Source organism: Grampus griseus (genome assembly GCF_964374135.1).
Source record: "Grampus griseus genome assembly, chromosome: 2".
NCBI lineage: Eukaryota > Metazoa > Chordata > Mammalia > Artiodactyla > Delphinidae > Grampus > Grampus griseus.
The window spans coordinates 87,968,930-87,985,921 of record NC_139018.1 but is presented as its reverse complement, the minus strand read 5'-3'; the positions used below and the strand labels follow the sequence as shown (position 1 = coordinate 87,985,921).

At 52.8% G+C, this 16,992-nt stretch overlaps 2 protein-coding genes across 2 annotated transcripts; one reads left to right on the top strand and one right to left on the bottom strand.

Moving 5' to 3' along the window:
• Window positions 1-3,042: 3,042 nt before the first annotated feature.
• On the top strand, window positions 3,043-12,684 carry DUOXA1 (dual oxidase maturation factor 1; the record flags this gene model as incomplete). The annotated part of the gene is given in 10 exon segments (XM_082648241.1): window positions 3,043-3,150; window positions 8,193-8,371; window positions 8,691-8,748; window positions 9,417-9,554; window positions 9,809-9,831; window positions 9,833-10,023; window positions 10,272-10,489; window positions 11,211-11,274; window positions 11,276-11,448; window positions 12,611-12,684. Coding segments are annotated over 9 exon segments (1,086 nt in total). The 5' UTR covers window positions 3,043-3,150; window positions 8,193-8,224.
• On the bottom strand, window positions 12,597-16,002 carry LOC309818221 (dual oxidase maturation factor 2-like; the record flags this gene model as incomplete). The annotated part of the gene is made up of 6 exons (XM_082647759.1): window positions 12,597-12,899; window positions 13,256-13,470; window positions 13,829-14,042; window positions 14,302-14,436; window positions 14,731-14,788; window positions 15,856-16,002. 6 exons carry the CDS (start codon window positions 16,000-16,002, stop codon window positions 12,706-12,708), a joined length of 963 nt encoding a protein of 320 aa, XP_082503885.1. The 3' UTR covers window positions 12,597-12,705.
• Window positions 16,003-16,992: the final 990 nt, after the last annotated feature.

The window sequence follows — 16,992 nt, the reverse complement described above, 5'->3', positions numbered from 1 at the left end:
CTGGCTTCCTGCTCTCTCTCCCAGGCCAACAAATCACCTAGGGATGACAGGGAAACAGAGGCAGCAGGGGACTCAGGCTGGGACTCCTGAGTGGCGCAAGGAGTGCCTAAGGCCAGTGAAGACCTCCTAAAGGCAAAATGGAGAAGGGGGTGGGGTGGGGCTGGGGAACTGTCTAGCAGAGGAAGGTAGGAGCTCAGGGAAAGCCTCATCCCTAGCCAAACCCTCAGGGCTCCTGGACAGGTTGTCGTCTAGTCACAGAGGAGGGAACCCAGAGGATGATCTCCTCCCCGACTTGACATCTCCCATTAAACAAATGAAAAAAATGTAGGCCCAGCATAATTCAAAAGCTCAGCATTCCACTCACTCCACCCCAGTGAAGGGCTTTGGATGGTTAAAGGCAAAAGGCTGGACATGCTGAAGTGGCCACAGTGGTTCTTCCCTGATCCAGGATGTCTTGCCCCTTCCCCCCACCACTATGTCTTCAGGAGTCTGGGCCCCAGCCAGGTGTACCACTCAACCAGTAAAAGCATGCGGTGAGCTTTCAGGCCAGGCTGTGGGGAGAAACTGAAGGGGAAGGTGGACATGCTTCATAACCACTCCTTTTGGGTGGGTAGCCACAACCATTTACGCAGCATCGCTGGTTCCGTAACTTCCCAACAGCCTTGAAAAGAAAGCACAGCCTCATGACAAGGCAGTGAAGCCCCTGGGGCTGTGATAGAACCAGGAGGGAACACAGGTTGCCTGGTTCTTTCCCCACATGGCTGCTTTCCAGGCCCAAAGCCCTAGTGTGGTGACCCTGGGCTAGGGAAAAGATGAGTCAGCTCCATAGGTAGTCCAACGTGGTCCCAAGGGAGGGCTGAAGGGGAAAGCCTGGACTCTAAATGCCCAAAGTTCCCTTTTTGGCATGATGTGCTGGAACCAGGAGGAGCTCCAGAGAGAGCCCCTAGGCCCAGGCAAACTAGGCCACCCAACATTCCCAGTTCCCAAAGAATCCAGTCTCTCCAAACAGTCGTTGAGGGGGGTGGGGGCGGAGGATAGGACCTCACAGGCTCATTTTAGCCTCAGGTTAAGAACGGAGGCGCAGGGGGGCCAAAGCTAGAATTCCCCTTCCCTCAAAAACGTGGCGGCGCTGGGGCACACGCCACCGCAGTCACCTTCCCTGGAGCGCCCGGGCCCGCGGGCGGGGGATGCCCTCCTGGGCCTGACCTGCGGCCGCGGCGTCTCTCGAGCGCGGACGGCGGATTGTCTCCCGCCGGGCTCACAGCTGGGCCCGCGACTTGCGCTCGGGTCCGTCTCCCTCTCCAGCTCTGCGCCGGGGCTGCCGGGGCTGCCGGGGCTGGGAGGTGAAGAAGGTACCACAAGTCCCAGTTCTCAGGCGGGGCGAGGCGGGGCGGGGCGGGGCTGGGCGAGGCGGGGCGGGGCGGGGTGGAGCGGAAAAAAGCGGGCGCGCCGGGAACCGCCGAGGGGCTCCGAGGGGACCCAGGCGCGCAAGGTGAGACCGCACGGGTTCGCAAGGCTCAGATGGGGTAGATGTCCAGTCCGTGGCGAGGCTCGGCTAATGCGGCCGAGTGAACGGCGAAAAGTGCAAGTCCGCCTCTACCGGTCTGCTGGGGCTGGGGAGAGGGCAGAAGAGGGGGAGAGGGTGCGAGGAGACGGGGGAGGCGTCCCCCAGATCCTCTCCACGCGGGCGGATCTGGGCTCTAAGACCAAGAGGATCGGTCAGCGCCTGCAGACCAGGCCACGCGTTCGAGCAAGGCATCCGTCCTAACACCCTTTAAGAGTCCGTGGTAACACCCACCCCCCGGAGGTCCTCGTGAGATCTCGGGGGTCTCACCGCCCTCGAGCGCCTCCCGCGCCCTGCCGGACCCCGGATTGCATCGCTAGGTTTGTACTAGAACTGCCCTGGGTTGTGGGCAAGGGGCGAGGAGAAGCAGGGGTCCGAGGGATGGCTGCGTAGGACACGGTTCTCGTGCACCCGTCCTTTTTCTATCCCAGGCTGGGTGGGGGCGGGCGCAGCGCCTCAGAGCCTCGGGTGCGGTCTGAGTAGGTTGAGGCTATTTGGAGTGGGGGGCTGGGGGAAGGGCGGGAAAGCATCCCGGACCTGGTTTGTCTGGTCATAGTCTAGTACTTAAGTGAGTTAGAAGAGTGGGGGGTGGAAGAGAGCCCCGCCAGGAGAAAGGGCGTGCGCTTTGGGCGACAGAACGTCCAGACCTAGTTCCTTCTCTATCCCATCCCTGGGGGCGCTGCGTGTGAGGTTCCACCACGAGGAGGAGAGCTGCGCGTGCTGCGAGGCACGCAGTGTTTAGAAGAGGCGAAGGTAGGAAACAGCGGTCCGGGTTTGAGTGGCGGGGATGCGCCTGCTGGGGTCTGTGCAGTCCGGGTGGGTTTTGGAGGGTACCTTGAAGTGTTGTCCCCGCCCCGGCCCCTAGAGGCGCACTTCCTGCATCCGCCCAGACCAAGTTCAGATCTAGTGGGAGTTCAAAAACAAAGTATGGTGAGAAACTAAGAACAGGCAAACAAACAAAACAACAACAACAAACTTAATAAGGTCCCAAGGTTTATCTCTGATTAACTGGAGTCTAGATAGTTTGACTGGCGTGATTCAGCACCCCAAGGCTCTTCACACACCACAGCCCTTATTAGGGATTCCTACCCCAACGTGCTTTTCAGATCATGTTCTCTTTCTCCACTTAACTCCCACTTTGGTGCAAAAGCACACATACACACGCCCACACACCTTCTTGAAGAAAAGAGACTGGGACAGGAGTTCTGGACAGGGTCCCCTTAGCCATCCAGAGCCGTAAACTTTGAATGGGGTCCACCCTAACCAGAGAAATAAACCATCACATTCTAGTAGGTTTGTATCACCAATAAGAGCTCTTGGCAACTCCAGGAATGTCACCCACTCCCCCTTTGTAGAGAATTAGTAGTCTTTATGGGTTCTAGAAGAAGGGGAAGGCAGTCAGGGGAAGACTTCAGGAAGAAATCCCTGTGAAGTTACCAGAGGCCACAGAGCATTAAGAAAGTACATAAGAACTTTGAATGCTGAAGTCTGGAGCTTGTACTAGGCTATATTTCCTTAAAAGATTGTAGCCTTATTTCTTGGTCATCCCTCATACACACACAGGAACCCCACTTCTCCTGTGGTAGGTAAGGAATGGGTAACTGTATCTGAAATGCAACTGAGTATGAGAAATGCTTTAGTATTTCAAGGGAGTTCAGTAAGGGAAAAGGTGTCCCTTACCTCTCCAGGCCAGGTGAGAAAGGAGAACCCCCAAAGTGTAGGGATTGGCCCACCCTGTGAGAAAGCACCTCAGTTTTGTCACAGGAGCCTCTGATGCAGCGTTTTTGTGTCTAGAGGTCTGTTACTGGGAACTCCTTCCTTCTTGTGTCTGTATTTCTGTTTATATGAACCTGCAGGTGTATGTCTGACTATATTCTGTGCTTATTTATATTAGTATATATTTATATCAATATAACAATCATGGTAGTCAGCTAGGGGAGAAGTGGTGGAGTGAAGATTGACATGAGATTTCTCTCAGATTAGAAAAATTCTACTGTCAGACCCTCCTTGGCAAGCCAGGGAGGAAGATGTTCCCAAGGGAAACTACAAGCTTTGTAGGAAAAGCAGGATTATTGGGTGTGGGAACTTTTCATTTCAGTCCCACCTCTTCATGCAGGAGGCCTCTTAGCTTAATAATTAAAACCAAATTAGGATCAGGGTCAATAAAAATTAACTTTAAATTGGGCAATGTAGATTAAAGAAGACCTAATTCATTAAACTGAACAAGAAGGAATTAAGGTAAATTTTATTCACCAACTGTCTTTTTGCTTTAGTCAATTTTAATGTTTTGGAGAATTGGAGATAAGTTAACATGTTCTTCTGTGCTTAAGATACAGAAACCCTTTTGTTAGTGTTTCTTTGAATCATCATGTTAATAGAGATGAGCCATTCTTATAAAATATTTTATAACCTCTCTTTGAAATAAATGCAGGAATAATGCTAATACATGACCCTGATCAAAATACATTGCACCTTTATTATTTGCCTATGTTGCAAATATTTGTTTTTGAAATTCCAGCATATAACATTTACTCTTACTTGAATACTATGTATTCAGACTTGCTTTATCTTCCTATATTAACCAAGATATTCTACATTTTATAGCCTTTCCTAAATCATATAGCCTTCCATCAAAATTGTAACGGCTTCAGTCTAGGTGTCATAAATAAAAAATTCTTAGACCAATAAATATCTGCTTTAAAATAAGTATCATTGGGACTTCCTTGGTGGTCCAGGGGTTAAGACTCCACGTTCCCAATGCAGGGGGCCCGGGTTTGATGCCTGGTCAGGGAACTAGATCCCACATGCATGCCGCAACTAAGAGCCTGCATGCTGCAACTAAAAAGATCCCACATGCCGCAACTAAGACCCGGCGCAGACAAATAAATAAATAAACAATAAAATAAAATAAATATTAAAAAGATAAGTATCACTATCACATATTTTACAAAATAATTTAATCCTCAGATTCTTACTTATCTTCAGCTGGAGTTGAAATTTATGTTTCAGATTCAATTACACATGAACATTCATGCTTTGGAGACTCCAGCTGTTGGAAGAGGCTTTCTGAAAATTTTGTGAAAGCACTAAAAATTGACAGGGTTGGTCAAATCCCTTCCTGTCCAGTCCTTAGCCCTATGTTGGTGATAGTTAATGTTGAATGATTATGATAGAGGGCAGTGAGGGAGCACAGCTCCCTCTTGTGTGCAAAACAGAAGATGCCTCTAGCAGGGATAGGGACCCGTTCGTTCATATATTCATCCATTCCATCCACAGACTGATTGGTAAGTATATGCTGCATGCAGGGGATGCAAAAATGGAAAGACAAAGTCGTCGCCCTTCAGGAGATTAGAAGCTAATGGGTTCTAAACGTTCAAACAGTTAGAGTGCAGTGTAATTATTGTGATTGTGAAGGTATGTTCAAAATGCAGTCAGAACATTAGAGGTGGGAACATCTACACTGGCCTGATGACGTCAGAGGAAACTTCACAGAGGTGGTAACACAAGCTGAGACTTGATGGGTGAAGAGTTTGCCATGGGAGTACGAGCATTCCAGACAGAGGAAATAGCATATACAAAGGCACGAAGGCTTGAAAGAGTGTGTCAGATTCAGGGAGAGGCCAGTAGTTTAGTATGGCTAGAGATTAGATTGCACAAAAGATGGAGATGGAAGTGCAGGTGGGACCAGATCACAAAGGACTTTGCATGTGATGGTGAGATTAGATTTAACCCAGAGCAAAGAAGTGAAATGATTATATTTGCTTGTTAGAAGAATTGTTGTGGCCCTGGGCCAGATAGGATGAGGCTGAATTAGGGCAGAGGCAGTAGGGAAGGAAATGCCTGGGTGGTTTCAAGAAATATTTAGGAGGTAAGATGGTTCAGCTCTCTGGCTTATTTGATTGGGGAGGTGGTGATGCCACCAAAGAGACAAATAAAACAGAAGAAAAAGCAGAGTGGAGACCGTGAATTCAGTTTGGGACCTGTTAAATCCAAGGCATCCTTGGAACAGCCAAGTGAAATGTCCAGAGGATAGCTGGCCCTTTTGTGTGTGGAGCCCAAGTAGGGGGTCTACGTGGAGACATAGATTTGAGAAGCATCAGCCATGGGAATGGATGAACTTGCCGAGGGAATCATGAAGAGTGCCGGAAGAAGAGCGTCAAGACAGAATCCTAGGGAGCATAAATGTTTAAGAGGGGAGAAAGAACTAGCAAAGGAGCCACAGAAGGGTTGGCCAAAGGCAGGAGACCCAGGAGAACATGGTGTCATTGAGGCCCGGGGAGGAAGCCTGAAGAAAGAGGAATTACTACAGAGAGATCAAGAATGATGAAAAGTGAAAATTTCCCTTTAGATTTAGCGCTTGGTAACCTAAAGGAGAGAAGTTGGGGATGGGAAGAAGCCAGATTCACTGAGGAAATAAGGCAGTGGACATACATAGACTATTCTTCTTCCCAAAAGCCTGGCTGTGAAAGGGAGAGAGTGGCATAAGATAGTAGCTGGAGGGCACCCAAAAGGTCCAGAGAAAGAGTTCCTTTTCTTTGTGTTCTTAAGATGGGAGAAATGTAAGCATATCCTTGAGAGAAAGAGCCAGCAGAGAAAGAGAAGCTGAAAAGTCACCAAGAGAAAGGGGGAGAAGTGATGAGAAAGGTGTGGTGAAGGCAGGCAGGATCGGAGTCAGAGCCCAAGGAGGAAGGAGATACACATTCCTCTGGAATGGGAGAGTTGAAGAGTTAAGGAAAAAAAGCAAAACTTCATGTTAAAACTGAGACAGCGTTTATTTCACTTGCCCCAAAGACAGAATAAACATTTAAACTGTCTCTTTGTCTTTGCCTGATACCATGCTACTCCCCAGAGACAGCACCAGGAGGTGGCCAGCCTAGAAGGAGAGAGAGAGGTTGGGAGCTCCGATGTGTCACAGAGAATCACAGAATTTAGAACTAGAATGGGTCCTGGAGATCATCATATCCAACTGTAGAGGAGGAAGCCAAGAAACAGGGAGGTTGTCATTTGCCTGTCCAGTTATAAAATCAGTCAGTGAATGGGACTTTCCTGTCGGTCCAATGGTTAAGACCCCAGGATTCCAATGCAGGGGTGCAGGTTCAATCCCTGGTCTGGGAACCTAGATCCCACACGCCGTGCAGTGTGGCCAAAAAAATTTTTAAATTAAAGAAAAAAAAATCAGTCAGTGAAGAACTGGAACTAGACCCAGAACTGATTCCTGCCCAGGGTTCCCATCAAGAAGGATTGGTGAAAGAGAGAAATGGAGTAATGAAATGTCCCCTCCTTCCCAATCTGGTAGCTTCCATTTATTAATATTATTCTGTTCCAGGTACTATTCTTAACACTTTACAGACACAATCTTGTTTCCTATTCACAATGACCCTATGAAGTAAACATTATCGTCATCATCCCTATTTTTAAAATACACCCAAGTCTCTGTAACTTGAAGAGGCAAAGGCAGAATTCAAACACAGAGCTGCTAAACTTCTAAGCTTATTCTTTCACTGTATCACTTAACAAGACACTACCTGGTCAGACTGTAACTTACAGAGCCTCCTGGGTACCAAGGCCCCAGTACAGATTATACACAGGGAAATGAGCAGAGCTGGGTTCGTTGATTGTAAGATGCATTTTTTTTTTTCACATTTTGACATCTCTGAAATTGAGGTGTGTTTTACCAGCGATGGCTGTCATTGTTTAATTGGCAGTGTTTTTTCCTCTTTCTTTCTTTGTGGTACTTAAAATAATGGCATGTCTTGCAATCATTCTGTCTGGATTTAACAAAGCACAGTAAATTTAGGTGCCATTTCCCCAATATCCTGTCTGCAAAGAGACAAACTAGAGCCAAAATAGCTCTGAGATCAAGGGACAGACAGAAAAGAGCTAAGCCAGGGTTTGACCTGAAATGAAGCCTAGGAACTTAAATCAAGGAGGAAGGCTACTGTTGATGATGTGTGGGGTAGAAGGACATCTGGCCCCAGCACTGTGCCCTAGTGGAGGGCAGGCTCCTTCAGTGCCTATTGAGGTGAGCTCAGTTCAGCTCGATTGCTCTCGAGCTGCCAGAACAGGAGCCAGGGTGCCCAAGAAAGCTTGTCAGACCAGCCTGGGCAGTGCCAGGTCTGGGAATCAGCCCTCTGATGATGTAGTTGGATTATATACTTAGCAGAGCTATCTTGCCTTTGTTCTTTGGGGAGTGAGGAGGAAAGCCAACCTTTTTGTATCTGTACCATCTTTCAGCCTTATGCCTTCTCTTGACAGAAAATATAGCTCTTTCTATGTTCTGTGATCCGTCTGCTTGTGCTGGAGGCCTGAGGGAGATAAAAGAGAATTACATTTCTTAAGACAGTCCCAGAGGAAGCAGAGAAGCCTGGAGGGTAGTGTGGCACGGGTTTAGGGGACCTGGGGGTTAGCAAGGGAGCATGGAGTGACAGAGACTGATTGCCAAGGTCCTTATTCTCTCACAGCTAAAAACACGTGGAGATGGATGGCTGAGGGGTAGCGGAAATGGCAGTAACAGTGGCGTCTGGTGAGCACCAGAGAAGAAGGGTGTGGTTTATTCTCTACTGGATCTCTGGCCCCAAGAACAGTGTGTGGCACATAGAGGGCACTCAGTAAACACCTGTTGTTGTAGAGCATCCGCCTCCCCTGAACAACCCCACCAGAATGGCTGCTTTGGGACACACATTCCCCTTCTACGCTGGCCCCACGCTGAACTTCCCAATGGTCACCACCTTGGCCATCATCATCACCATCTTTATGACTTCACTGGTCACCTTCATCATCATCCTGCCAGGCATTCGGGGCAAGATGGTGAGAAACAAAACCAGCCCTGGAGACCCCAGCCCCAGAGAGACCTCGGCCTCGAGGTGAGGGGGCCAGACTTTCTGATTACAATCAGATTCAGGAAAGAGATTCTAGTCCCGAGAAAGCGTCACCCACCCTCCCAGCAGAGAGCTCCCTACTCATTGATTCAACAGATAATTACTGAGTATCTATTATGGGCCGGGCACTTTGATCTCTGGTGACCAAGGGACCTCAGTTCTAGAACACCCTTCCCGAGTCTGGAAAGAGAAAGGGTGGATTTGGAAGGAGGGTGCTCCATCCTAAACCTGCCCACCCTGTGATGCAGAGGCTGTTCCGGATGCTGCGAGTAGTGACCAGCTTATTCATTGGAGCTGTGATCCTGGGTGAGTGTGGAGTGTAGCTGACTTGGGCAGCTGCCTGCATCCCATCTCTTCTATCCTGGCTCCCTCACAGAGGCTCTGCTTCAGGGTGGGCTTCTAGACCTCCCTGCCCGCACGCCTCCCTCACCCTGGCCTTATCCCCTCACATCTACCTTTGCCCTGACAGGTGCAAGCCTCCTGGATGCATCGCTCCAACCTTCCTAACATATTTATTCAGAGGAAAGCAGGTCAAAATGAATGCCTTTGGGGACAGGGTCTGCGGAGGCAGGAGGGAGAGAACGGTGGAGGGCTGCTTGCTTTGCTTTGGGGATTAGGCGATAGGAAACACAGAAAGTCTCTATGTTGAAGCTCTCTGTGTTTGCCCAGCATGGTTTATTATGTTAATGTTTCCTGCCCCAGCTGCTTGAGTAGTTCTCCCTATATGGGGGCAGGAAGGGAGGACAGGGGGAAGAGGATTATGACCAGGGGAGATATTAGATTCTGACCCATTTATTCATTTATTCATCCCATACCTATTGTTGGCAAACTTACCATGAGCCAGGTCCTAGGCGGGTTAATGGATACACAACTATGAGCAAAACTGACATGGTCCCCTTGCAGCTCTCCCTCTGACTAACCCAGCAATGCCCAGACCTCCCTGAGTTCCTGAACATCAAACTCCCCAACCCCAGCCATGAATTTCAGTTCTGAGTGGTCTGTGGGCCAGGTCAGCACCAACACATCATACAAGGCCTTCAGTTCGGAATGCATCAGCACCGCTGTTGGGCTGCTGCAGATTGGGCTGGGAGGAGTCAACATCACGCTCACAGGTGAGGGGGGGCTCTTGCCTGGGAGGAAGGGAAAGCCTCTGCTCTGCGGCTTTGGGATCTATGTTGGGTGTGGTCTAAAGAGCTCTAGGATCCGGGCTGGGGGAGGTAGGAAGGGAAGTTCTCAGGCCTCAGAAGCTGCCTTCTCTCACTTGAGACCAGAGCCTGGTCCTCTTCCAGTGTGATAAGCCTCTGCCCAGGTAAATACCCACTCTGGCCCTCGGGTCCCTGCTGGGCACAGCTGCTCCATTCCCCAGGGACCCCAATGCAGCAGCTGAACGGAGACCGGCTATTACAACAAGGAGTCCACCTGGCGCCTGGGGGAGAACTACGCCGAGGAGTATGCCAAGGCACTGGAGAAGGGGCTGCCAGACCCCGTGCTCTACCTGGCCGAGAAGTTCACCCCACACAGCCCGTGTGGCCTGCATGGCCAGTACCGCCTGGCGGGACACTACACCCCGGCCACACTGTGGTGAGGGTGGGACGGAGGCCCTGCTGGCCTAGACCCAGGAGTGGGGTTCCTACCCATCTCTCCCCCACTCATGTGGAGACCCCTAGTGGGACAGTCTGGCACCAGTCACCACGGTGCTTGGTTGGGAAGCCCACAGGCAGGAATCCCTACCTCACCTCTTTGGGTGTCCTCCACCTGGGCCCCTCCAGGTAGAAGTTCACCCCAAACAAGGTAGAGGTGCCTGGGCCAGCCTTCCCCTGGCTCTCCAGGGTGGCATTCCTCTGCTGGCTGCTGGCGGATGTGATGCTGTCCATGCCTGTGCTGGTCTACGGTGGCCACGTGCTGCTGGCCATGGGTGTCTTCCAGCTGTTGGGACTGCTCTTCTTCTCCACGGCCATGTCACTCACCCTGCCCTGTCCCCTACGCTTGGGCACTGCCACACTGCACACTCACCGTGGGCCTGCCTACTGGATCACATTGACCACAGGTGAGGCCCAATCCTGAAGGCAGGGATGGGAGGACTCAGGGCTGGGGCCCATCAGGTCCGTGGGGTTGAGCGTCTGCCTCCAGGGACCGAGAGGCACTTCTGGGGACCTTTCCCCTCTTTAGAGCCCCCTCCGTCTTAGATCCCTCATCGCTGGGTTTCCCCTTCTCAGACCCACAGCCCCTCCCTCCTCATATGTCCCTACTCCCCTGTGTCTTATCTCTGTCTCTGTTATGTCCCTCATCCCTTAACTCTCTGTTCACCCAGCTCTTCCCCAGATCTTATGATCTCATGTCCCCCCTTCCCCCAAACACTCTTCTCTGTGTCCCCCATTCCTAGAACACTTCTCTGTGCCTATTTCACATAGCCTTAAATTGCCCTGCAGTTTTATTGTCCTCTCCTGTCCCACTGTGTCCTGCCCTCCCCCCAGGGTTTCTCTGTTTTCAGAGTTCTCTCTCTCTCTCTCTCTCTCTCTCTCTCTCTCTCTCTCTCTCTCTCTCTCCTGGGATGTAATTGAAGGAGCACTGGGTTTAGAGTCCAAAAACTCAGAGCAACAGAGCCACACCAGCCATATGACCCTATGCCAGTCACTTCTCGGAGCCTAAGTTGCCCTGAAGCAGGGACGATATAGGCTTCCCTTAAGAGGGGTTCTAATGCTCTTAGCAGATGTCCTTGGGAAGGTGTTACTATCACTAAGGCGGGATACTTGTTGCCTCATCCCCAGGCCTGCTCTGTGTGCTGCTGGGCCTGGCCATGGTGGTGGCCCACAGGCTGCAGGCTTTCTTCAGCCACTGTGGGAGAGGACCCTGTCCTGGAGTGGGATCCTGAGGAAGGAGGACTCCTGAGCCCTCGCTACAGGTCCACAGCTGAGAGTCTCGAGCCCCAGGACATTCCTCTGTCAGAGGCTTCCTCTGAGGTGCCCTGTGAGGAGTCTGACTTGCCCTGGAAAGTTCATCTCCCTGGTGGCCACCCGGACTTCCAATCTGGCTCCAGACTTCACTGGAACCCCCCCTCCAAAACACCACCAGAACTGCCTGCAGGATGGGTTGTATCAGGTTCCCAGCCCCAATGTGTAGGTGGAGTAGGAAAAGAGGCTCTACCTATTGATGATAAAACATGAAACAAAACAAAAAGCCCTAAAGCAGATGTTGGGGCTGCCATAAACCCTGCTGCCATGCGTGATGAGACCAAGCAGGGGCTGCCCCTCCTTCTGCCCAGCTACCCTGCCCTCCCTTGGGGCTTTGCCTCTTCGAGGTGCCATTTACTGAAACCCAGCTCCACCCACATGATGACAAACGTGTACGGGGGGCTTACAGTGCGATTCTCCCATGTTCCCTCTCATCCCTCTGCATCTCTTGTTTTCCTTTTTCCTGGCTCCCTTTTGTTCTCCCTTCACTTCCCCAGCTTGTGTGATCTCTTGGTGCAATGAACGTACTGCGAGGGAGGAGAGACCAAACTTCTTGTTCTAGATCTAATATTAACCGATTGTGCCCCATTCTCTCTGAGCTTCAGTTCTCAAATCTGCCAAATAAGACTGTAGGACTTGCCAAGCACCTAAAACAAACAAACAAAAAATCCCGGGGTTTACAGCTTTATGCCTTGCTGACATTTACCTCGGCCCTCAGACACCACCCCTTTAATGAATAAAGTGAAGCTAGTGAATAAATTCCAAAATGCCATTTCTTCTTAGCCCCCCTCAGCTGGGCCAGCGGAGGGGGATCCCACAGGGCCAGCGGGGGTGGAGGTGTGGGGGAATGACCTGCCTGGTCACTGCTACCATCCACTTGGGGTAGCTCAGGAAGATGCAGGCTCTGATTGTTCTTCTCTGGGCTCACTAGAGGGCACCCTCTCCCAGACCCTTTCCCGGGTTACTCTGCATTCTTCAGACACAGAGAATCCGGTGTCTGTGGCAAAGCAGAGAAAGAGTGTACTAGGCTGCCTCCAACCCAGGGAAGTCTCCCCAGAGCTCGTATCCCGAAAAGCCTTGAAAAGCCATGGAAAATAATGGGAGAAAGTTTAAAAAAAAAAAAGAAGAAAGTTTATTTACAGCTCACGCTGGGAGACTCTTTCCCGGGTGCAGGCGGCACATCTGAGGCCACTGGCCCTTTCCCCCCGCGCCCCCAGCGCAGTGCCCTCCCGGAGCTCCCCAGGCCCGGTGGGCACTGCTCCCCGGCCTGCGGGGGACCAAGGCAGAGTAGGAGTCCGAGGTTGAGTCCCTTTCACAGGTTAGTACTGATGGTTAAGTCTGAGCCCCAGAACTGCTTATGCAGTGGGTTGTTGAGGGTGAGAGAAGAGCTCCCTTTCGCCTGACTTTCGAGGCCCTTGACGCTTCCATCCAAGAAGGTGCGAAGAGCGCTGGTCCGAGCGTAGTGGAGACTCAGCACCGCAACTCCGAGGAGGAGGCACAGGATGCCTGTGTTAGCGCAGTCGCGGGTAAAGAGGGCGGTCAGGGCTCCAGAACCCGGCCGCCCGACTCCATCTATTGGAGGTATTTGCGTTTCTTCCCCAGACACACGCACCACGGAAAGACCTCTAATATGGCATACATGATACACGGGTTCGCACGCCACTGGGGCAAGATACCGAACCCTTCCGAACTCCCTTCCCCTCCTCTGTAAAATAGGCACAACAGTGCCTGCCTCTACGAACTACTGAGAGGGGCAAATTAGATAATATATGTGAACTCATTATGCAAACCGGAAAGCGCACGCTGGGATAAATCTCGTCTCTGCCCCCAGACACCCGGGGGCCGGTTCCCTCGGTCCTCACCCGTGGCCAGTGTGATCCAAAAGGCGGCACCGTAGTGAGTGGTGAGCTCGGAGGAGCCAAGGCGGAGCTGGCAGAGAGACACGCTGGAGATGGAGGCGAAGGCGAAGACGGAGAAGAGTACGAAGGCGCCGGTGATCAGGAGAGCCAGGCCTCCGTAGTGCGGGGCCGGCATGGAGAGCAGCACGTTGGAGAGGAGCCAGAAGCAGAACGCCACCCTGCGGGGAGGGGACCAGTGGAGCTGTGAGCCGGATTCCCCCAGCCCGCTCGGGTTCCCACGGGCTCGCCTCCCCTACCTCCCGGCCCCAGAACAAAAGCCCGGGGCTGGGATGGCGGAGGCGCAGGGAAACACTGGAGGGGAGTAGCCGGCGCCCAGCCATTGCTGGGTCTCTTCGGATTCCCACGGTCTGTACGGACCTCGTGACCATCTGCTCGCAAGGCGGCAACTCTCACCCCAAGCGCGTCGGTCTGTAACTGTAGCTCACATCCTCCGGCTCACATGCCCCCACCCCGACCCCCGCCACACACACGCACGCGCGCGCGCAAGTACGCAAAGTGTCTTCTTTCCGCGCTCACCACAGCGTGGCCGAGGCGTAGTGTCCCGCCAAGCGGTATTGGCGGTAAACCCCGCAGGGGCTGCTCGGAGTGAACTTCTCCGCCAGATAGAGAACTGGATCCGGCAGCCCCTTCTGCAATGCCTCCGTGTACGCCCCAGCATAGTTTTCGCCGATCCGCCAAATGAACTGCTCGTTGTAGTCGATGGTCTCGTTCAACTGCTGCACTGGGTTCCCTGCGGAGGGCGGCGTCGTCACCCGGCTGCGTACAGCGAGGACCGGGCAACTAAGCGGATTCGGATAGGAGAGTGAGAATCTTGAGAGAAATAGGTTTGGCAGCGGTTGGGGAAAACACAAATCAATGAGAGCCAAAAGCTATTCTATATGAGCTTGTGGGAGCTGTCCTCACAGGTCCTCCAACTGCCCCTGCCTGCCACACACCCCCAACCATGGTGTCTGTCAACCTCAGGAGTTCACTTCGCCGCAGCTCCTCACCTGTGAGTGTAACATTAACGCCCGCCAGGCCCACCTGCAGACCGACGTGGGCTCGGACGCGTGCCGCACTGAAGGCCTTGTAGGATGTATTGGTGCTAACTCTGCCCACTGACCATTCTGTGCTGAAGCGTACCGCTGTGGGGAGAGGCAAACCGTGGGGGAGGGGAAAGGTTAGGGAGAAGATTGGGGAGATGGGATTGGGAGGGTGGTGATGGGAGTTGGGACACTGCACAGAGATGGGGGGGTCTAGGAGTCCAAAGGGATATACACGGTAAGGGTGGAAAAGTGGGCACTAGAAGGAGCCCACTAGAAAGAGAATGGGAAGAGGGAGCGGGAACTCATCCCCAGTTCTCCATTTTCCCAGGTGCCCTCAGGCCACCTCCTTCCTCACCCCAGGTCCTCTCCCCCTCCGCTGCATCACACACTCACCCACAATTTCTGCTCCTATGAACAGGCTGAGGAGAACTCTCACCAACCAGAACCAGCGCTGCAGGAACAGGAACCGGGTCAGGCCTGGGTACTGCCCAACCAGAGTCCCCAAGCTCTCCATTGACCCCATGCCACCCGGGCCTTTAGTGCTTCTGCAACTTCCCTCTCTTGCCCACTTTTCCCAGTTACATTCCTGACCTTTAAAGGCTGAAGGCAAGTCATGCAAGTCCCTCTGAGCCACTGGCATTTTCTAATGTTTTCTGGCTGCATGATTCTGCCTCCCAGCCCCATTTTCCAGTCTACCCTGCAACTGGGCTGTCTCTATCTGCTGCTCTCCCACCACCTTCATCCCCTTTCCTCTTCAGCCCTGGTCCCACCTCCTGCTTGGGTCACTGCCATGATGAGGCTCAGTGAGTCCAGAAGTGCTAGGCAGGCAGCGGTCACCTCCCTCAGGAGAGGGAGGCCTCAAGGTCTGGTCACCAAGTAGAGGAGGTGCGAACACAACCTCTCAGATATTACTAGGTGTGCCAGTTTCCCAGAAAACAAACACAAGACTCAGGGAGGCTAGGTCCTCCTAGACTTGAAAAACAGACAACTTAGGCTCTGGGAGAGGAGGGAATCTAAGAAAAAGTGCCCAGTCTGCTACAACTTCGAAGAAATTTCTGTGGAGATATCTCTGTCCCACACACATGACTCAACCCAGTGCACAGGTGAAACACAGCAGTATGAGTTGCTGGTTTCTGTCCTCTTGGCCAGAAGGTCATCACCTGAGGTCAGGATGGGAGTGGGATGGGAGTGGAGGTGCAGCCTGAGGAGAGGCAGGAGACCCCTGCAGCATGTGAAGACTAGAATTGGCCCCAGGATTACTGGACTGGGCACCCACTCTCTGCAGCAGCCTCCTGAATGTTCCAGCTGGGGTCAGCCTCCGGATGTCTTGTATGGGACCTCTCCCTAACCTTGGGAAGGGGTGCTTGCTGGGCCAGACTTCTGCCTATGCTCCACCTGTCTGGTTCAGTGCTTCAGTGCATGGAAGATCTTGCCGCCGTCTTAACTGTCCTATCCTCCAGAGACATGCTATCCTTGACGCCCTCCACCCCCAGACCTAAACTTCTAGTACCCCCTTACCGAGTGGCCACGAATCCCGGGTAAGATGAGTAGGAAGCTGGCAGCCAAGGCCAAGAACACCAGAATGACAATGAGTAGCGGGACGCTGATGCCGGCGGCATGCCGGGGCTGAGGGTAGAAGGGCAGCACACCGTTCCACAGAGTCATGCTGCAACCCGGCCGAGCTGGGTCTGTTCCAACGGGGAGAGCGGTCACTGGCGTCCGAGCCCGGATCCCACTTCCCTTTACCCCGTTCCCTGCGTGCGAGGACTGGACTCAATAGACAAGTCAAGTCTGAGCGCCTCGGCTTGCCCCTAAGGAAGCGCAGAAGCTAGCTGCCCTCAGACGCTCTGGGTTGGCCGGGACGGAGTTAGGTAGGTGGGAAGGCCAGCTCTGCGTGTTCACTCTGCGTTTGGAAGTCGCACAAGACCTGAAATCCTTTTTATAGCAGCCTGGGCAGCGTGCCGAGCCATGTCGGGGCTTTGCAGCCAGGTCCCAGAGGGATAAGGTCATGCAAATGAGAGGCGGAGGTTGCTATGCAAATGAGAGGAGCCCCACCTGCATAGCAAGAGGGTGAATTCCAGTCCAGATGCTCACATCTGGTGCTGGTCTGGCCTGAGTGGACACCTGCACAGCTGGCCTCAGAGGACCCAGAGAGGAGGGTGAGAATGAAGCCGGGGAGGCTGAGGATCTGCGGAGCTGGGGAGGAGTGGTGGGGGAGAGGCAGAGAGCAGAGCAGAGAAGCAAAGATTCCAAGAAAAAGAAGACTTCTGACCCCGATGGGGGCCCTAAGCCAGAGGTCTGAGTGGGACTTGGGACCTGATCTTCCCATCCCTCATGTCCATGCACAGGCATTCACTGAGGGGTACGAGGGACTGCAGGTTCCAGATTCCCAGCTCACTAGCCACGTTCCTTTCCCTGCCTCCTCTAGGAGAAGCAGTTCTTGAGGGGTAGGACTCGAGGCTTTGTTCGGGACCTGGGAGGCTGGAGGTAAAGTCCTGCCAGGGACTGACAAGCCCCAAAGGATTTGTGCCTCCCGGGTTCCTGTGTGTGATCGGGGTTAGTTCTTCCACGGGGTGGAGGGTGGGGACCAGTGTCACTGCCTTGAGGGCTGCTTATGCGTTTAAAAAAGTGCCCCGCAGGTGCGGGTACTTGGTG